The sequence below is a fragment of the Macrobrachium nipponense genome, chromosome 24 (assembly GCF_015104395.2).
Source record: "Macrobrachium nipponense isolate FS-2020 chromosome 24, ASM1510439v2, whole genome shotgun sequence".
Lineage (NCBI taxonomy): Eukaryota > Metazoa > Arthropoda > Malacostraca > Decapoda > Palaemonidae > Macrobrachium > Macrobrachium nipponense.
In genome coordinates this window covers 32,111,135-32,134,121 of record NC_061091.1, presented here as the reverse complement: position 1 = coordinate 32,134,121, position 22,987 = coordinate 32,111,135, and the positions used below count along the sequence as shown (strand labels likewise).

Genomic DNA, 22,987 nt, shown 5'->3' with positions numbered 1-22,987 from the left:
CTTTATGGTACTTGCTTGGCAATTCTGATTCCTGTTGAAAAACATTCGTTTTATGTAATGACAAAACCTGAAAGAATTATAATTATACTTAGCTTCATTCTAATCAATATATCCTATATTCTTATTGTTAATCTTCAAAATACAAGCCAATAGTAATAACCATTTACTTACATATTTTATATCAATCATTTATTAAAATAAAACATCATTTCCTCAAATTCCCAGAAAAAAACTTTTAAGTTGCAGAAGGTTGTCGCTTGGGAAGAAGGTAGAGCTAGATCAATGTTTTACTACATGACTCTTTTAATGTTAAATAATCTTATCTCCTAAATAATGACATATGGCGACAAAATAACGCAAAGTATGTCTAAAACAAACCCCTTCCCAAATACGGAAAAAAAGATTACTCTGTCGTGATGTGGCGGGATCAGAAAAGCTTAAAAAACAAGCGGGCTGCGGGCAAATCGCACCCCACCCCCACATAAACTTAATCAATCCAGCTGCCAAACTCACCCTGTCACACTTTCCTCTTTACACTACAGAATACACGCAGGACAATTGACCTATACCTACACAGAAAAAAAAAAAACACACACACAAAACACATGTACTTACCCAGCTCCAGATACTCCGGGCTATGCTATGCTCTCCGCTGGTCAAGGTCACTGAGACACCACCAACTACAACCAAGAACCACAACCCAACAACTCAACTACACAACAACAACAAGGAACACAACCTCAACTCAACAACACAACACCCAAGGACCACAACTCAACAGCACAGCAAACCAACAAAGAACACAACCAAAACTCAACAACAACCAAGGTACACATCCACAACAAGAGACCAATGCACAAACAATCACCAACAACACAAAAAGGCAACACACACACCCACCAACAACACCATGGAATCACAACACCTCACCAACAATAACCCTCAACAACTCACAACCACACCAAGAAACCACAACAGCTCCCCAACAACAACCCTCAACCATAACAACTCCCATATAACTCAACAGAAACTCACAAGCACAACAAATCCAACACAGGCCCAACAACTCTAAGTAACTAATATCAAACCCAACAATAATCAGCAACAAACCAGTAACACACTACTTAAATGACTTTTAATGTCCTCAACACTTTCCAGAGACCGCTGCCAATACTACTGATCATCACCGATTCTGACTAAAGACTCGCTAAGGCCGACTGAAAAACACAGAACTCGAACAGCTAACTCCAGCTGCACCAGCAGACGACCCAGAACTCACCAACAGCCAATTCAGTCGTTAACCATCCAACCACCAATTAATTACCCGCCCCCGCCCCTCTCTCTCTCGCTAGGACACACAGACGTTGTCAAATGGAACTCCGTAACTCCTCCTTATTTCCTCCCCCGTTACATTTGACAACGTCTCCTTACACTCAACACCTTCCGCAACACCCATGGATGCTCGGATGCAGGCCCCCTTGGATCTTGTCTGAGAGCCCTAATACACACTCAAGTTACACCGCCATCAACTTCTCCCAGACCACTTCCAGTCAGACTACCATTACCATCTCCCTCACTACCATCCTCCCAAATCCCATTCACTATCTCATCTACCCCTTCTAACTCTTGTCTGAGTATCTCTCATAATTCTGCCACCAAATCACTTACCTCATTTACACTCCTGCCAAACTCCCGAAGAGACTCATTCATACTGCCAACTACATCCTTACTACCTGATTCTCTTCCTGGTGAAACTTCACTAAACCCTGACAATTCAAACCCACACACGCTACATTATGTATTATCCCTCCCCTAAAAGTCACCCGTATTACATGCCTTCTCCACCATTTTTACCCTAACACTAACCCCTCTATCATGAAGTTCACGTTTCTCCCTTTCATTCCCTTTCCTTACCTTCTGCTTCCTTCCATACTCAACCAACACTAACTGCCGATCTCCCAGACCCATTTGCTCACTGATGCTCGGCTCACATTTATTCACTTTCAACCACTCACTCATCACATTCTCCTGACATACTGTCGCATACTAGAGGACCCACCCAACGGAATCCCCTTAACTCCTAGTTTCGCGAATTCCCAGCCTGACTCATCCTCTTTCGCCTACACACACTTCGCATGCTGTGTCTTTACACATCCTAGCATAATGCCCGTTCTTCCAACAGTTTCCGCAAACCACGTTCATATGGGTACCCCGACATCCACTAGCTATGTGCCCTGCCTGTCCACACCTATAACAATTAATATCCTTATCTTTCTTACACTTGCTCACTAAATGCCCCGTTTGCCCACACCCAAACCACACTCCTAACACCCACCGACATTCATTCTTCCTGTGTCGTGGCTTACCACATCTGTAACACTGCTCTTGCTCACAACTAACTGACCCCTCTTCCAACACTCGCACTCCTATCTCTTTTAGGGCTAACCACACTCACGCTTCTTGCTCTAACGCTCCTATCGACCATTTGCTCTGCCATTCGCCTCGCCCCTTCCAAAACTGCCTCCCTATAGCTTTTAAACTCTGGTACAACTTCAGCTATTTCAGTCCTAACATTAACACTCCTACTCTAAAATCTTCTACTATTTCCAAAATGTCGTTCCACGTCAACCTTTCATTCGTCCATCGCAATTTCTCCTTACGTTTCAGATTTATAAACTCTTATACGCTCTCTGGTACAGTCGCCAACAACTTTCGCACTAACTCCTTACACTCATTTATCCCTTCATCCCCAAACTTTTTCCTGGCTAATGTTTCTAACCTGCACACATACATCGACAACGACTCACCAACATTCATTCTTTCCTCTTCAAAATCTTGCTTTCTCTTATATCTAACACTACTCTTTATCCTCTTTGCCTGTTCTACAATCCTGGTTTTCACACTCTCATATGGCACTTTCCCTACACTCATCATTAGCCCATACATATTCAACAAAAATCCCGTCAAAAAGCTACCTAACTCTCTTGACCAGACTCTCTTGTTATCCCCATACTTAGCCTCACAATACCCCTCATATTCCTTAAAACAGTCCCCAATGTCCCTACTACCATATTCCCTGTATTGTGCACATCGGGGTACCTCTCTTAAATACACAGCCTTTCGTACTTCCCGCTCACTCTCCCTCTCGCTTTCGCTACTTCCATTCTGACCCCTCTTTCCCTCTTCCGAATACAGAGAGTCAACTTCCATACTCACGTCCATACCCCTGATTACGCTCTTCTTACCCTTCTTTCTACCAACATGTTTCCACTCACCACCATCTAAATCAACATTTCAAACATGCCTGGAGAGAGGGTTACCTGAGGTCACTACAGGAGAGGCATGACTTTCGAGAGGCCTCCCCAATTGCATTACATGAAGGTGACATCGTGTTAGTCAAGGCCGATCAAAGGAAACACAGACAATGGGCCCTCAGTAAGATCATCGCAGTGTACCCTGAAGCAGGAAACCAGGACGACAATGGTTATGATGCAGAAGGAAATGAGTGGAATCAGGCTGAGAATAGTGAAGAAGACTTGAATCGACAGACTGAAAGACTTGAAATAAGTGATGGTGAGACAGACAGTGATAGGGATGAAGTGAGTGAGACAGTGAACGAAATAGAAACCCGACCGAATAGGAAGGCTGCTATTGAACAGAGAAAGAAAATGTTGGAGTGGGTGAAAGACGAACTAGTGTAGTGAATGTTGTAGACAATTAGAGGCGAACTGTGAAAGAGTGGGAGTTGGGAAGAGATTTGAAGGTGTTGGGGTTATTCTTCACATTTTGTTGTTACATCTCATGAGACCGAATGGAGCGGTCCGCAGACAGCTTCAACTACGTGAATTGTGTTAACCACCATTGTAACTTTTATGTCCAGAATGTACCTCATGTACTGCACAGGACAAAGTCCTTCATTATGAGACTACAGCAGGAGTATTGTGCAACTGATTTGCAATGGTTTGCTAAGCAAAAACTGACTTAATGACAAGTGAAGCACTTGACCACTATTAGATAGTTTCGATCATTCCATGCATGCAATCTCATTGTTGCAACTCTTACCTTAATTGTTTGGTTTCATAGCATAAATATTCTAACTTTTATGATTACTGCGTGAATTGTTTGCACAATTAATGATTGATTTTTTTGCGTTACCTTGATTAATACCATTGATGTTGATGCTGTTAGTAGAATGCTCTATGATGAGCACTAATTCGATTTCAAATTCCTTGATAGGAATCAAGAATGTATTTGTGTGCATCACCTTATTGCTTTGCCATTGCTTTTGATATTGCTTGTTACATATCCATGTTCCATTGTTACTGCCATGATGTGGCCTGAATTCTATCTTCTTATTGTATTGATATTGACTTTGATATTGCTTGAATTGCGTTTTCTATATTTCATTGTTATTGCCATGATGTAGCCTGAATTGCTTTATCCATGTTTGATTGCCATTACTTTTGATATTACCTGAATTGCTTTATCCATGTTTCATTGCCATTGAATTATGGTATTGTTTGTGTTGCTTTCTATGTTGCATTGCCATTGCTTTGATATTGCTTGAATTGGTTGTCATGATGTGGAATGAATTCAATTTCCTATTGCATTTATATTGCTTTTGATATTGCTTCTGTTACATATCCATATTTCATTGCTATTGCCTATTTTTATTTGGGTGATCACTCAGTAGTATTAAGCGTAATGTAGCGCTGCGTACGCATTTGGGCCTCGACTCCCAGTGACCATGCACCCTTGCCTCACCAATTTGGCCTCGTCACCTTGCTTTGGTCCCTTCCTTTTTTTTCTGGAAGGTGGAGAATGTCGTGAAAAAATAAGTGCACTATTTTTTCGCAACTGAATTCTGCCTGGGCTTTATGTAAAACAACTCCACATACTACAATTGGCGGCAGGGACCTGATGGTTCTCGTTCAACATGCATTATCCTCGTAGGAATTATTGATTCATAGTTTTTAAAGCCCGTGGAATAGTTACGTGTTTATTATTTTTGTTTAAATTTTAACTCATCAAAAGGAACTAAGTTCTTGTAGTAAAATTAAAAGATAAAAAAAAAATGACCTAGCTCAGGAGAGCACAAACCGCCTCAAGCACCTCGTAGCGTCCTTCCTTTGAGAGATTCAGCGTGAGGCAGATGTCCAATGGTGAGCTCCAGCTATGGCATGATATCTTTGTTTCTACAAGGCAATTGTGAGTGATATGTGTTCGAGTAGTTTATCAGTGTATATCCTAGCCATTGTTGGCGTAATGTTTAAGAGATTGATTTGTGAGTGTGATACCATTCAATATCATGTTTGAATCCATTTTTCTGTGAATTAGTAAATTCTTTGATTGTTCCAGAAGGTTCTCGTGGCTGCGTGACCACATGATACTTTTGCGCTATCGTAAGGGCGATAACTCCATTTGAGTATTCATTTATAATCGTAGACATGAGAGTAGGATATATATATTTTTTATAAAATTGTAAAATCATAGTCATTCATAATTCAGTTGTCCTTGTGCACAGGCTGGGAGCTTTCCTATCAGGTAGGTCTATCGGCCGGTAACATGGGGCTTGATCTAGTGAGCTAGTCGCTGATGAATTCGCGACATACTCCTCGCGCTGCCTCATTCACCATTCTTTTCTCCAGGCCACTGTTGTTTGCATTAAAAAAAATTATTCATGTTAATATAGGCATACTTTGAATCAGTAAGGTTTGTCTGTTTATATGGTGTTTTTACATTGCATGGAATCAGTGGTTATTCAGCAATGGGACCAACGGCTTTACGTGACTTTCAAGTTCCAAACCAAGTCAAGATTGAACTTCCATTACCAGAAGAAAGAAACATAGTGCGACGAAAAACCCGTTAGTGTACTTTAATTATAAGCCTATATAACTTTATAAACTACCCCTTTATGAAAGGGTAGACCAAGAATGTGTAAAGACTCCTGGCTCTCGACAAATCAGATCCATTCTCTTATAGCTGCAACTCCCCACAAATGATGATATTGCCATGTACGCAATTCACCACTTAGGTCAACCAGAGAACAATAGTTTCTTTTGGAGAACAGCTTTAAACTCTCTCTCTCTCTCTCTTGGAACAGTTATCTTTTCATTCTAAGATAGTTTACGACAGTAATGGGATGTTGGTAATTTGGGAATATATCCTGGAAGTCGATCTTACTGCCGAGCCATTTTTTATAGTTCGCTGGCGTATATCGTCCCACCAGATACATTCCAAACCCTGGGTAACATACCTAGCTGGAGTTATATGGTTTTGGTGTCGGTTACTAACCAATATAATGTTTCTGCTGGAGCGGTGGGGAAACCAAAGTTTTGAACACTAAATACTCATGAATTGTAAACTTACGTTTTGTATAATAAAAATTTTTAAAGTCAAAATAAGGAGCCAAAATCTATGACAACATAACTCGATCTTGTCAAACTCTTAATATGGCTAAAACTGGCTAGAAATTTCAGAACCACTGATGTTACTGTCACTATCATTGGAGCATTATGTGTAAGAACATCGTACATTTGTATCTGCTGGCAAATTAAAAGCTAGGCCTGCTTCCAAACATAAGAGATCCAGTTGGGCTATGAAATGCCCTACTGTCTCAATTAGTCTATTTTTGCAAAGACAGTAAATCCTGTTGGACGAGTGCTGGGTCTGAGGTAACTTTTGCTGGAAAGCTTAGTCATGAGTAATTTTAATGTATAAATGAAATGTCAGGATTTGTCTGGAAATTTGTATTTTGATGTGTAGTTTTTTAACAGAGTATAGAAAAAGTTATTTAAAATGTGTGAAGTCAGATGACTAATATAATAACTTTTCTGTAACTGTAACGAATATATCATTTAATTCCTTTGGAAAATGGTTGGTTACAAGTTACGGAAACACAACCAAGCCTAATGATAATGGGAGAGCTCAGGGTCACTGGCAAGGCCCAGTTAGTTTTTTCCTCTGTGGGTGTAATGGGGGGCTGGGCACGTTAATTTCTGATTTGGGTAAGCCCTGACACAACAAGTTAGGTTAGATTAATAACACTAAGGATTGCTTGCAAGCTAGTACTTCACTAAATGATTAATGGCCTTTTAATCACCTCCCCCTACTCCCATCTGGTAGCACCCAGAATTCTTTGCAAAGTTAGAGTTGGATTTCATAATTTGATATGTCCTGTTGCGTGCGAGGGATCCTCCCCACAACCCAAGCAAGTAAAAACTATCTAACCAGGTTAGTTTAGGATGTATTCCTGTAATATGGCCAGCTCAGTGTGGGATAAATCGCCCATCCCACATAGGTTAGGTGTGTACGGCACAGCATCCTAAGTTAGTTTTGATTTGGTCCACGATCCTTGTGTTTACCTATTTTTGCGTTCCTCCACCCAAGAAGAAGAAGAAAAAAAGTTTCCTATGATGGTCCTCCATTATTATATCCTAGCTGGAGGAATGCAATGGGTTAACCATATATTTCCGGGAAAAATGAATGTCAAATCCATCCAATCACATCAAATACTATCATGAAACTTATAAATGAGCACTCGACTTCAAGATAAAAAGTAATTTTTGCAGCATTGTTTAAGCTTCATTAACTTATTAAAATATAAACACAAATCTTAGTGATTAATGTCAGACATTCATAAATTAAAAAGTTGGAGCTTTTGAAGAATAGCGGTCCCATACAACCCTTTTGAAGAATAGGGGTCCCAGGGCCTTTTGAAGCATAGGGGTCCCAGTTTGGGCCTTTTGAAGAATACAGATCCACGGACACGGCGGTCGGAGCTCCCGTAGTTCCACCACGGCCTTACTGTAACCTCTGTGGCTAGCGCGCGCAGCGCAACATTACCTCTTGCCAGAACATGCCGTGCTTGCCAAGAATCTTTAAATATGCGGATAAGGCGCAAAGCGCCGTTCCGCCACGGCCTTACTGACAACACACATAAATCGATCGTCCGTGGATATGTAGTCGGTCCCCTATGAATATAACATTGGTACTGACAATCAAACAAGCAGTTGTTTGCTTATCTTTAGGTTTGTTCACCACTGACAACCAATCATGTTGTTACTTGTTTTCCTCGGCGGTTGATCTCCACTAAATACCTTTTTAACAATTCACAATTCGGACCCCAGTTTTATCCTTTTGAAGAATAAAGGTCCCAGGTTCGTATGGGACCGCATTTCTTCAAGAGCTCCAGAAAGTTTAGATACAGAAGTCATCTTTCCTTGCGCTACTTCAGATCACTGTTCAAAGATATGTGAAATGTGAAATTTGCCAGGTTCAGAGAGAGAGAGAGAGAGAGAGAGAAAGCTGCCGGAGGCTTATAGCAAAAGTCGTCTCCTTGTGGTCTTACTCAAATAATCTCCAGCCGAATATGAGGCTGGCCTAGCTAGCTACTTGAGACAACTACATAACCAACTTTTAAAAAGCAGATGTTAACAAGGAAAGTCGCAGACTTAATTTAATTCGCTCAAATATAAATTTACATTCGATGAAAAAACGTCCTATGGCAAGTTTTAAACTACCTTAGGCCTATTAATTTACCAGTCCTTCGTATATGAGTGTATAATGACTTGACTCCAAACATAATTTAGTACCAATATAGCAATGGAATATGATAGTACCTTGCAGTCGGCATGAGCCAGTATACCTGAAATACCCTCGTCGCAGAAACTGGCTCTGTACTATACATGATAGACGTGGTTAGTGAAGAAAATAGACATTTTGGGCCGAGTTTAATGTACAGCCTAGCAAAATTCCTGTTGCTATGACATGCAAAACGTGATACTAAAAGCCATGGGTGGAGATCAACTTGACACCTGGAGGCAATTCTCGGAAGCACAAAGTTCATGTTAGTTAACATCTCAACTGGAATACCATAACATTATGGCGAATTCACTACATAAAACAATAGAATATATCCGGTGGGCCCGGGAACGCTTTTGATGGGGCGTTCGCCAGTGACAATGCATGTAAGACTGGCCTATACCTGTGCTGCTGCGCGCAACTCTTCGGCAGCAGTTCTAAGTCTTCAACACAATACTTTTAGTCTGTGATAAACCACAAACTTTTCGTACGTAGTATATCAAAATATCTTGAAAATAAAAAGAAAAATGTAGATCAATCAATATCTACAGCTATAGGTTTAGGTACTCAATTCACGGGGCTGTTTTCAACTATGATAGCGCGTTAAGTTTTGGAAACAAAGTTACATAAATTATATAACACACTTGAGGCACAAAAACAAGAGCTCGTCACACCCATCAAACCACATTTTTATTTGAAATAATACAAAAACATTTAGTTTGCAGCACACGAACACTTTACGCCTACTCACCTCGAGTAGACGTGATTTCGGCAGCGTTCCATTTCGGTTTCTTGGTCTTAAAAATGTAAAAGACGCTGTATAATTACGTCTTAAAAGCAAAGACAACAGTTTATTTGATTCCTGTCAAGCCGGAAGTCCACACTCCAAACGCAGGTAGCTTTCACTGATACAAATGAACTGTATTCCTTGAAGAGGGTACAGTTAGTTGAAGTTGGAACCAAAGACTATATACTGAAGTCTTTGGTTGGAACCCTATACTGTGTTTTTTTCCATCTGTCCATCCGCCTGTGGTGTTTTTGTATGGTAACACTGCGTCCCGGGCTTTATATAGTTACATTCAACGATTATAATAATATCCTATTTCGAATATTAACGGTGTAATTCGCATACATTAAATTATTAAAACACTTTTCAGTTGCAAATGTACACCCAGATATCCTCTTATTTACCTAAAACATACACATAGCGTAACTATCTAAAGCCCGGGACGCAGTGTTACCATCTAAAAACACCACAGGCGGATGGACAAATGAAAAAAAACAGAGTATAGTTGAGCTATGAATAGACAATTGAAATACCAACTGCGCAATATTTCAGGGTTTTTTTTCCCGCGACGTTTATTTCACCTTTTTGTTTGTTATGTTTGTTTTCTTGTGCATTAATGCAAGAACGAATAGGGATTTCATCATTGGAAGACAATATGACTGCAACCATTAATGCAAAAAAAGTATTGCCATCATGAAGCTCAGATTAGACCTAACAATTTAGTCAGTAAGATAACTTCTCTTAAAACAATTAAAACTAGATGTTTCGTATAGAATATCAAATCAATTAATATTTGTTTACAGACTAGTAATAGCTCTTTCGTAATGAAACGGGTTCCGCATAATTTTTAAAAACTTTTCGTAAATAGTTTTATGCATATACCAGAACGCCACAAGTTTGATAAAAAAAAAAAAAAAAAAAATGGTGAGGCAACGAATTCCCCTAATTACTTAGGTTCAACTTATTTTCATATGATGGGAAGGCCATATATTTATATCTGCCGAGTATCCCTTAAACGCCGGAGCGGTAAATAAAAAAATGACTCCCGTATGCCGGAGGGGTTTGAGAGTGAGCGCGTAAGCGGAAAAAATATTTTTTTCAAAAAATCACAGCGCGCTTAGTTTTCAAGATTAAGAGTTCATTTTTGGCTCCTTTTTTTATCATTGCTTGAAGTTTAGTATGCAACCATCAGAAATGAAAAAAATTATCATTATCATATATAAATAATGCGATATATGATAGCGCAAAAACGAAATTTCATATATAATTGTATTCAAATCGCGCTGTGCGCAAAACAGTTGAAGGTAACAAGTTACTTTTTTTTTCGTTGTAATGTGCACTAAATTTCAATCATTTTGATATATAACACATTGTAAAACGATAAAAGCAACACAGAGAAAATATTATCACAAAATAATGCATGAATTCGTAACGCGCTTACGTAAACACATATTTTTTTCAAAAATTCACCATAAATCTAAATATTGTCCTAGAGACTTCCAATATGTTTCAGAATGAAGACAAATGATTGAATATTACTATACTGTAAGAATATTAGCTTACAAATGCAGTTTTCGACCATATCTGACGAGCTAAATTTGACCGAATGTCGAATTTTTTATATATATATTTTTTTATATGCAATTATTTCGGAAATAAGAAAAGCTACAACTTTTAAATATTTTTCGTTTTATTCTACATGAAATTGCGCACATTTTCATATATAAAACTCTATGAAATGCCTAATATGAAACGGAGCAAATATTCCGAGAATGGGACTTACGCATTTCGGAGATTTGTGGCGGAGAATCAGCGCGCGGAGGGAAGGAAAGTTTTTTTTTAAAAATTCACCATAAATTTAAATATTGTGCTAGAGACTTCCAATTTGTTTCACGATGAAGATAAATGACTGAATATTACTAGACTGTAAGAGTTTTATCTTACAATTGCGTTTTTCGACCATTTCGGTAGAGTCAAATTTGACCGAACGTGGTTTTTTTTCTATTTATCGTGATTTATATGCAAATATTTCGAAAATGAGAATAGCTACAACCTTCAACTATTTATTGTTGTATTATACATGAAATTGCGCACATTTTCATATATAAAACGTTATGTAACGGCTAATTTAAAATGGTGCAAACATTACCACAATCGCACGTATGATTTTTTCGGAAGAGTTACCGCGCAGACGTAAAGAAAATGTTATTTTTTTTCATAAATTCACCATAAATCGAAATATTGTGCTAGAGACTTCCAATTTGTTGCAAAATGAAGGTAAATGCTTGAATATTACTAGAATATAGGCGTTTTAGCTTACAATTGCGTTTTTCGACCATTTCGGTAGAGTCAAAATTGACCGAAGGTTGAAAATTTGTCACTTATCATTTTTTATATGAAAATATTTCAAAATTGATAAAAGCTACAACCATGGGTTGTTTTTAGTTGTATTGTGCATGAAATTGCGCACATTTTCATATATAAAACTTTATGTAACGGCTAATTTAAAATGGTGCAAACATTACCACAATCGCATGTATGATTATTTTCGGAAGAGTTACCGAGCGGACGTAAGGAAAAAGTTTTTTCATAAATTCATAATAAATCGAAATATTGTGCTAGAGACTTCCAATTAGTTGCAAAATTAAGTTAAATGATTGAATATTACTAAAATATAAGATTTTTAGCTTACAATTGCGTTTTTCGACCATTTCGGTAGAGTCAAAGTGAGCCGAAGGTTGAAATTTTGGCACTTATCGTTATTTATATGAAAATATCTTAAAACTGATAAAAGCTACAATCATGAGTATTTTTTTGTTGTATTTTACATAAAAATGCGCACATTTTCATATATAATACTCTATGTAACGGCTAATTTAAAATGGTACAAAAATTATGTCAAAGTGACGAAATAATTTCAGAGATGTGTCACAGATACTTTTTAGTGCGGCAAGAAAGAAATTCGCGCTTGCGCGCCTGCGTAACGATTGTAAACAAAACAACACCTTGGTCCGTGAACTCCCAGCATCCCCCAAGGCGCGTGATTCAAGAGTTTTTGGCTGGTAGGCCTAAAAGTATTTTTCCGCGAATTTTTAAAAAAACTTTTGTATGTCGACGTAAAATACGTCCAGTCGGCACCCGAGAGACAAAAAATGTCGACGTAAAATACGTCCAGTCGGCGTTTAAGGGGTATTGGTAACCACGATATAGAAACAATATAGCGTGTTGGTAACTACCATTAGAGCATTTTTGTTTAAAACCGGTGTACTGATTTGTGTATTAAGTGTGGTCTTTGTCACTGAAAACTATTGAGAATTGGATATTTTTTCAAAGGCTCATAGAACGGTTAATCCACGATAAAAAGACAATCGTGGGTTAATCTGTAAAAACGGCGGCCAGTATTATAGTGGCGAGAACTAAAATGAACTATACAACCAATATACAGCTTTAAGTGGATTTTGATAAACTATAGTTATCTTCGTAGTTGTTAAAAATTTCAAGATTTAATTGATCTCTTATTGATTGATGTTCAGCAAATGAGACAACTGTAAATTATTTAAAGCTAACAAAACTGTCTTGAAAGACAGTTAAAATAAGTTTATAAGAACAACCACTGAATTTGGAATAGGTAGCTGGATCGGATTATTTTTTGTAGTTACAAATAAACGTCCACTCAAATTTTACGGCACGGTAGTAATGCCACTACCTAATCCACACACACATATATATATATATATATATATATATATATATATATATATATATATATATATATATATATCATAATAAAGTTTGCAAACTTATTCAAATTGGCAAAGTCTAACTTTGGAAGGAAAATAATTTTCTTTTAACTAATTGTACCTAAAACCTTTTTGTGATTCTGTTTCTTCAGGCTTGGATGACTGAATTTGAGAGATGGCTTGGGCAGTAAAATCCTCTACTAACCAGGGAGGGGAAAAGTAGAGCACGGTAAAATGCTGTTGGTCTTTTCAATCACGGGAAAATGATGAAAGGACAAGATCGATTTTATTAAACTTACGTTAAGAGGGAGTTCCGTGAGACTCTCCTAAAATTGTGCAATTCTATTTGAACAAACTTGTCCGATTCTATAGAGGGGCCAACGACGAAAGAGAAGCAAGATAAACTGCAAAGGTGATGGTTTTCAAGAAATAACCGCGATTAGCAGTTTCTAAATCTTTCCCCTAAAAATAAGTAAAATAATAAGAACAGGTATTTAAAGGAAGATAAAATGCAGAAACCACGTTGCAGCCATTTTCTTGAATAGAGAGGGTTAAAAGAATGTATTGAAGGTAACAACTGGCCCAAAAAGAAAGGGGATATATCCAAAGAGGTCGAAGGATTGTGCGTTGTAGACCTGCCATTGGAAAGCCAGTCAGGACATGGAAAGCATTAATAAATTTTGGTACCCACCATCACCATAACTCTGGCTAACCAAGACTTAGGCCCAGAAATCAACATCTCGAGGCCTCGACAGATGCATATCTTTCAGCTATAGGATCAGACCACATATTGAATGTTAAAGAAATCTGTAGAATGGAGTACAGAGTTTAGGTTTGAAAGGTTTAACAGGTGGAATACCTTGCAGTTGTATCATGAAATAACTGTTAGGAAAAGATGGATAGAAAAATGAAAGAGAGAGAATATGAATGGAGGTACAGTAATAAGAATGAAAGGGGTTGCAGCTAGGGGCCAAAGGGATGCTGTAAAGAACCTATGGTAATGCAGACAATACAGTACTCACTCACCAAATAGATGCATTTTAAAGGAGCTTTATGCTATACTAACCAACCAACTACAGAACACACACCTCCTTGACCAGTAAGGTTTATCAAGTGAATGTATACTTGTAATGTTCTAGCCATCTTGAACAATGGTTTCTGATGAAAATATCATTCAAGAGAAGGCAGCTCCTCCAAACTAAGAAGTGATAATGGGACTCATGGAGAAGGCCCAGCAAGTCTAGATACCACTCCAGCTGAAACAAAGATCGGTCATCAGGTTACTGTGAAGTCTTTGGAGTGTTTGCCCTTTTACAGGATGTGTGGAGGTCGAATGATTGTAGAGCCTGAAGAACTGTTAAAAATTCCAGTAGGGTGATGAGAGTACTCCTTAAGGTGAGTTTACACCAGGCTTCAACCCACACTGCACACGTGAGACTCATCGCCAACTCCTCCCAAATTCTTGTTAGCCCCACCTACTGGACTGCTCATCAAGAGTCACGCCACACCACTAACACACCCTAATGAGCAGTCCAGTAGGCAGGGCTAACAAGAATTTGGGAGGAGTTGATGATGAGTCTTATGTATGCACCATGGGGCAAAGCCTACTGTAAACTCACCTTTAACCTCGAACAGTTGGATGGATTGCTATCCAGAACTAGTGCAGCACCATCTTCCCAAGGAAGAGAGATGACAGTCTCTCCGAAGGCGTGTCAACTGGCTTGTACCATTTAACAGTCTCGTAACTTAGGTATTGGCATGACTTAAGCAGTACTCAAGGAGGCTTAAATTGAAGACTTGAGGTTGCCATCATCAAACAGCTGCCAAGATAATCCAGCATTTTGCTGTCTCTTGTTGAATCAGACAGACTGTGGCAAGTTCTCAGGTAAATAACTGAAGGGCAGTTACCATCTCAAACACATCCTAAACCGACAACTTTGCCATGCACAATAACAAATGAAATCTCATGAAGAATATCCATAATAAAAAAAAATGAGCCCAGAAATATTGTCTCCTTTCATCCTTTGGAAAGTTTTGGAACTACCAATCAACGCTTATATTTCTGCTTTCTCTATTACTGTCAGCTTGGTGTACAATACCAGAAACTCCCCTGAGCCCCAGCAAAGTGATAGATTGATTGTCATTCAGACGATATATTTTAGCCTCAATATGATGCAAATAATATCTCATTAAGCACTCCATGACCTCTTGAGAGGTTGAACTTAGCCAAACAATGCAAGCCTAGGTTTCATTCTCTTATTTTTCTTCATTGAGCTCATGATACTTTGTCTTATGTAATAGGACCTCCAACTTTTCACATACACTTAATCCACTCTCATCATGGCTCCCCCATGTTTAGGTTGTGGAGCATCATTTCCATGTTCCATAAGAAAGATTCCAAGGGCATATAATTTATTTTTGATCAAAAAGAAATCTATTTGGATGTACAGTGCCAAACATGCTTAATATGTAGTATCTAAGAATAGTCAACCATTGGCCAAATAAGCATTTGTCAAAGGTTTCTTTGAAGGCAAACACTGCGCATGTCATTTTCTGCAACAACCTGCTCCATTTCTCACCTGAGTCTGCAAAGCTATGCCCACACTCAAATATGGGAAGGGTAGATGATCATTGTAAGTATGCTGAAGAGCCATTCTGGTCAGGTTAGTTTGGGAAGGCCCAGGGGCCCCAGTCAATTAGATTGAGGGAATCCAGTATGAGTGAAGCTACCAAGGTGAAGGAAGCCCTGCTGAGTGAAGCTACTCCCAAGTTCCACATGAACCACCATACTTGGCCAGGTAGGTTATGAAGCAACCCAGTCACTTTCATGGCGATCCGAAGTCCAATTTTGTCATCATTTAGATTATTACATGTGTTATCCAAACACTTTTTTCACTTTATTTTTTAGTGTCTCTTGGTACAATTCACTTATTTTAGGTTTTCCACCACTCAAAACAACAATACATGTAATGGTCAAAGCTGCATAAAATACCAAATCAGCAGCCAGAAAAATATATGGTTCGTGTATCTGGCTTGAAATTAACACATACATTAATCCTTGGTGTTTCCAAAACCTCTGGATTGCTTACCCTAATGCCAACCATCAAGTCTAGAACAATGACTAAGCTGATAAAAATCCTATACTGATAACAAAAATAAGAAATACCGTTCACTTTTACACACAGAAGCGCAATTGTTTTCGCGTTTCGCCAACAAATTGGGAAATGGCTCAATGCATGTTGACTCATTAAATTTACATTTTCGGTCACTATTCACAACTTTACTGGGACAGAAATTAGAGCAACTGGCGAAAGCGCAACAACCTGGTTATCTGAGAATCAAATGGCCAAAAATATCCATTGATGCAATTTAATTTCCATACTTTAGGATGACATGTTTTGACATTTTTTCTTAACCAGAGTATATAACTAGCATCATTAAGTGACATAATCTTAAGGGCTCAGATCTTCATTAAGTCTATCATAAATGATATGCTTTTGTTAAATTCCCTGTGAGAAGTAAACTTACCTCTGCACAGATAACGATAGATAAAATTTTACTTGCAAGGCTGAAAAAGATCACCAAAAACGTATGGAATTTATACATTGGAACCTTTTACCCAACAGGAAAAAATGTGAAGTATAAGAAGCAACTTGTGAAGAAATTATCAGTGCGAATATGGTCTTACAAATAAGTATACCAAAATTGGTTCATATCTTGGGCCCTAAAAAAATCTGAACTACTTAAAATAAGTTTTTACAAAGAAAGAAGAACCTACGCACATGGCTGGACAATTCTACCTAATCCTAGTGTCAGTGACATTATTTCAATGCACCTTGCCATAAGTAATTGTTCTTTGCCAGGAATGCAGCCTCTACTACAATATTGTCCAGACCTTTTATTAAAACATGTGGACAGAAAATTAGAATGCTTAATCTTAATTTCGATGACTGATTGTCTGATAGGCCAGGTTAGTGGCTGGAAGATTTAGTGAGAAATTTGCTCTCCATTTTAAATAGGTGTCCTTAATGAATGTTAATATTTTCTCCCTGTTTCCTTGTGGTTTACTGCCGTTAGCAATTTGTAGTTACATGCCAAAGGTAATGTATATTTGGAAGATATCTGCATGATAAGTGATGGCCTCGTAGGGAAACTGAAATCGCATGGCTTCAATGAGTACTAAGCATCTTTTAGAGAGACGCAGAAGTGAGTTGAAGATGGCTAAGTTTAAGGGTTTTACTGTTGTTTCTCATTACTGTGAGCTGAAGATGATGAGATACTATTATAGGGCTCATGAAGACTGTTGTTAGATTCAGTTGACCTTATGTCAGCAGGGGCTTTAGCTCATGTGAGTAGTATGAAATAATCGTGAAATGATTCTTTCAGGCGCCTTCATTTCATTTGTGAAGGTTGTAAGCTGAATTATTTATTGGTAGTTTATAATTTTTCCTTGCAGTGATCTGGGTACTGAATGTCTACATTTTACAGTGGGTTCACTCTTCTATCATTATTCGGTAAAAGTTGCTAGAATTGTTCTCGCTTTCTGTTGAGACTTCCAGCTAATGCTATGGATGTATTCATTGGATATTTGTAGAACCCTCTCCATTCTGCCACAGTATCAAGGCACCTTAGAGTGTTAGTGGGTTTGTAGTATATCCCATCAAAGTTAGGAAATGGTTTTTACTACTTGTTTATGAACATTAGAAAATGGGGCTCCAAATGAGCCCATTAATACACCTTGTGAAGAAGAGCTTCCTTTACTGTAATAAAAAGGGCACTTTTATATTACAAAACAAGAATGTTTCTTTGGCTGAATGTTTATTCAGGTTCAAAAGTGCAATATCCAGTCAGTAGAACCTAATCCAGGATCATGTCAATGATTTGAGCAAAGGTATGCTCGTGAATAAGCACTCAACATTCATTCTTGCATTATTACTAGTATTTTTTTTTTCTTTAGGAAGTAAATGATTCACCAGTGTCATGTCGTGTACTTCATTTCTGCCACAATCTTGGCTACCTAGTACAATTTCTTGTAACAAGATGCCAAAAGTGTCCAGAAAATGATCCTGTGTGACACTGTCAACAAATGTTGTCGTTACCCATTTGTGCTTTTGCGATATTTTAATGGTCTTGCATAACTTTGTTTTAGTATTATTATAGACAATTTAACAACTAATGAGTACAAATACGGGTGGAAAGATACTAAAAGATGCCAGAAAATGTGCATGTAAGATGCAGCCTTTAAAATATCTAAAGTAGCATTATCCAGTCCAATAAGTCAGAATAACTCAAAGCAAGTGTAGCTACTGATCACTATACACACCTTTTTATTCGACCAATCATTTATAAAAGGAAATCCTGAATTAAAGTGAAATCTTCTTGGAGGAGATACAAATGATGCCCCAAAAAGAATAACAAAAGATGGTTTTGCGGAACTGAAAATCTTACAAACTAAATTGGCACTTAGCATTGTAGACTCATCTTTACAGGTCATCATTCTGTAAATATCAGACAATAAAGGGTTTTAATAACTTATTGAATGTATTAATTTGAATATATATCTATATATATACATGTATATTAAATGAGCTACAAGCTTTTGTTGAGAAAAAAAACATTCTCTGTGAGTCATTCATCCCCTGATTACGGTTCAACCTCATCATTCTGTAAATATCAGACAATAAAGGGTTTTAATAACTTATCAAATGTATTAATTTGAATATATATCTATATATATACATGTATATTAGATGAGCTGCAAGCTTTTGTTGAAAAAAAAAAACATATTCACTGTGATAGTCATTTATCCCCTGATTACGGTTCAACCCCATGTTGAATTCTGTTGCGCTCTCAACTTACTGTGCAATAACGGAATGTGTTTGCCATTTCCATGAAAATTCTAAATCTAATCTCACTCCCTAAACGAATTAAAGAAATCATCGAAAACTCTTGGCACATTGTAGCTTGTTGTAAAGTAGCATACAGATAACATGTATAGAACATAGACTAAATTATTTCATCGAGTGCTTCACAACATAACACCTCATACAACACGAGGATGAGTACGATGCCATTCTCATGGCATACACTGATGTGTTGGATTTAATACTAGAATTATAATTCCCATGAATGATGAAAGCATCGCGACAGATACGACAAACAAGGAGTCAGTGATGCTAGTGTGTCCTCTGGATCTACTTTTGTACTACACTGTACCTAATTTGTTCAACAAAATCAGAACACAACTTACACCAAAGGAGCATTTATAGTCTGGAAATACTTGTGCATTTTCCATACGAGCCCTAAGTATTAAAAAGATAACATGCGTTCCACTTTTTTTAAGTGTGCTCTACTTAAAACAGAAACTGAACGAAGCCTTGAAAACATTTATAGAGAATGTTACTTTTTAGAGGCAAAAATACGATTTTTCAAACTAATGTATGTATGCCAAGGAGTTCAAAAGAGAGCTATCATTGAGAGTACAGTAAAGTTTTCCTTGATGATATATAAATAACATTTAGGTGCAATGCGGAGCTTACTCTTCCATTGATATAGTAGAGTGGACAGACAGACAAAATTCCTCAATTAATACTAGTAACTTTAAGTATATGAATAAAGTAATCATTCTTTAAGCAATAACATCAAATAAAGTTATGTTCTGATTATTCGTAACGTGCACATTTCACAGTAACAACGGACTTTTCCTTCATTTTCTTTCAAATTTACAAGAATCTTACAATACCACATCATTTTCTGCCGCCATTTTCAGTGACCCAGTTCATTGCCTGTTTGCGAAGCTGGTGCTTTCTGTATCTCTCATGACAGCTTTTAGTTTTTCTCTGAGTGAACTCTTCCATGATGCTCTAAACGTTTAAACAACTTTTTCACAGGTAACACTTACAGTTGAGGCAAACATAGACAGATTAATGAAACATTATTAAGATGCCTAACAAAAATAATTTTAACTTCTCCGTTATCTTATGGCAGACCTTGTCTCTCACTGCATTTATCGCCACCACTTTCCACCCATATTCAAAATGTGATTTTGATACATTTTATAAAACCTAAAAAACAACGGTGTTCAAGACACACTATCAAAAGGCATGGCTTAATTAAAACTACTCAGTCCCACTGCCACATGACTCATCACACGAGTAAAAACACTCCCTTTGTCAGAGTGAGGTCTCAAGAGGTGTTTTTAATCTTGGGTGTATTCTGTGAAGGTCAGTGTCTCCTTTCATTTCAATGTATTTCATATTGCCTTCGTCATCTCCTAACCTTTTCTTTAGCCTCTCTTTCAGAAGTTCCACTTGTTTGTTTAGCAACTTGGTGATTTCTGATTCCCACTGACTTTTTGCAATCCTAGTAGGAGCTCTGAAACTGTAGGTTAAAGTCTTTGTTGCTTCTGTTCGCACTTCGAGTTGGAAGGTGAGCGTATCTGGAGATGGTCCCATGCCAACAGTGTCCATACGAATTGAGTCAATGTACTTGTAACAAGGGATGCGTGGCTCAAGGAGAAGAATCAGTGTGTTGAGGAGAACAACATACATTTCCTGCTTCAGAATCATTCCTGCTTGACGCACCTTAATTTTCCCTTCATGCAAAACGGGTCCACATTCACCCAGGTCAAACGGAGCTCCACTAATTGTTTCTGTTAGCAGGATTCTATTGGATTCCAAAGCACACTGATGAAGAACTTCGATGGCTTCTTCGATAACATTCTTTTCCTTGTCTTTATTATGTTTCTTAAACTTAGTAAGACTTTTGAAATAGAGTTCGAAATGCAAGACTGGGTACAGATAAATGTTTCGCAAATCCATTTCCTTCATCTGTTCATCGTAACGAGCACGATCTGCCAGAAAAACTGCATAAAGCTCTAGAAATTCTTCTGCATTTTCAGTGAAACATCGGGCAATTTCCTCTGGGTCACCTGTGTCACACGCTGTCAGCAAAAGCGGTGCAAAATGACAAGAATGAAAGGCGTATAGAGCTCTCATGTGATTTATAATGCATGGGGGTGGCTTGGAGAATTCATCATTAAGAAAAGTACCGAGTTGCTCATTGACACCATGAACATATTTTTTCTCATGATCTGATAATGTAGTTATCTGAGAGCAATGATTCTCACTCATTTCCAGAGATTCTTTATCATAGAGGACAACTTTTTGAAGGCTTGGGAACACTGCCTCAATTGTCAACGGTGGCAGCCTCTCTGAATTTTTCCAGTTAATGGAGTTTTGATTGCAGCTTGGAAAAGTTGCACTCTGTTGCCTTATCAATGGTTTGTTCCGGCTTAATATACTACTATTGCTCTTCTTGATCATAATGTGCCTCCCACCGAAGTGTGAGCCATCACTCACACTTCTTCCTAATCCAGGCCTGTCTTCATCAAGGTCATCTGAATCACTCGCTGGGGTCGGAGATATGATTCTCATCGAAGATTTCTCGAAAGACTGCCCTCGTCGTACTTTGCTGCGCCTTACACTTGATAATACACCAGACTCTCCTTCAATGGCACTGTTCCTGGAATTGACTGTTTGTACTCTATCAGTTAGGATCTCCTTTAAAACGTTTATCCATTGTTGCTGTACATTGATATTTTTAGCTTTAAACACATGAGGTACACTGGAACCTCTTGGCCCGTTCCTAACGTGCAGAGTAAACATGACACCTCTTTCAAGCTTTCCAAGGCCTACTTGATCCATACGAAAACTTGTGACATACTGATAATTTCTACCTCGCGACACAGTCAGTATGAGCAAAGTCTGAAGAACTAAAACGTGGTAAGTGCGACGTGGCAAGTCTCCTCCTTTTCGTAACTGAAGGTCACTGTGCCGAATCAAGTTACCAAGGTCACTGATATCGAATGGCGATCCAGTAACAGCACCAAGAAAGAGTTTCGAGTCTGCCTTCTTCAGAGGAACCTTCAGAATTTCCATCGCTGTTTGAAGGACCTGTTTTTCTGCAGAGATTGAACATTTCTTATGTATAGTCTCAAGAGTCAGTACGTAGTAATGCAATCTCATTCGAGGTTTTCTCAGCTTTTCTGGTAGCTCTGGCATACGAACTTTAAAATAATCCATGTGATCCTGGATGATTCTGTCAACTATTGGTATATTTTCCATGAAATAAACGTAACTCTCGTAATCATCTTGATGCCGAGTAATGGCTTCGCATATTTTTTTAACACTAGAGCCACTCGTTTGAAATTCACTGTGTAGTTCTGTGTGCAAACGTATCAGAGACTTGACTTGCATGAACAACAGGGTCAGATTTTCTCTGATAAACTGAGGCGTATCAGGTCCCGCCAGTTGTTCCCTGTCGTCTTCCAAGCTCTGTAGTGTTTTAACAAAATCTTTGTCACTTTCAAGGAAGAATCGAAGCTCACACTCAATTGCCAAAGAATTAGACTCAGCGGAAGAAGAGCTATTTCTCGAGAGTGTTTCTATGGAATCATCATACAGTCTTTCTTGCACGTTGGCATCTAGCCCCATTTCCTCATAGTACTTCCCTTCCGACTGACAGTCTGTGTCATCAGGATTGGATTCCAGTTCATCTTCTGAATCAGAAGAACTCACTGCCTCTGGTGTCGGGGGCTCTGGAGTATCCGGTGATGGTGACAGTTTACCAGGAGCCTTTGGTGAGGATTTTCTACTTCCTGTAGACGTCGTGAGGGATGCGAACATTGAGGTGAATTTCTTTCCCATGCCCTTACTCCAGGAGGACTTGGGCTCCCGTTGTGTCTGGACTGTCAGTTCATTGCTGGAAAAAGAAATCCAAGTCAGTTTGATTCACAACCAACCGATTATCAGCATCAAATTCTATATACTGTAAATATATCTGAAGGGGTTGTTTTCTTCAGTTGTGCAAAAAAAAT

The 22,987-nt window shown here is 38.2% G+C and overlaps 2 protein-coding genes across 4 annotated transcripts in view; both read right to left on the bottom strand.

The window, feature by feature from the left end:
* LOC135205557 (uncharacterized) overlaps positions 1–22,987 on the bottom strand; it is a 183,411-nt gene that overhangs the window by 27,716 nt on the left and 132,708 nt on the right. The window lies entirely within an intron of this gene.
* The window catches only part of LOC135205556 (uncharacterized), a 34,416-nt gene continuing 29,340 nt past the window's right edge, over positions 17,912–22,987 (bottom strand). For all 3 annotated transcript variants that reach the window (XM_064236320.1, XM_064236319.1, XM_064236321.1), the window contains exon 4: positions 17,912–22,872. In XM_064236320.1, coding sequence (XP_064092390.1) covers positions 20,283–22,872 — 2,590 coding nt within the window. In that variant the 3' untranslated portion in view covers positions 17,912–20,282. The remainder of the gene's footprint in view (positions 22,873–22,987) is intronic.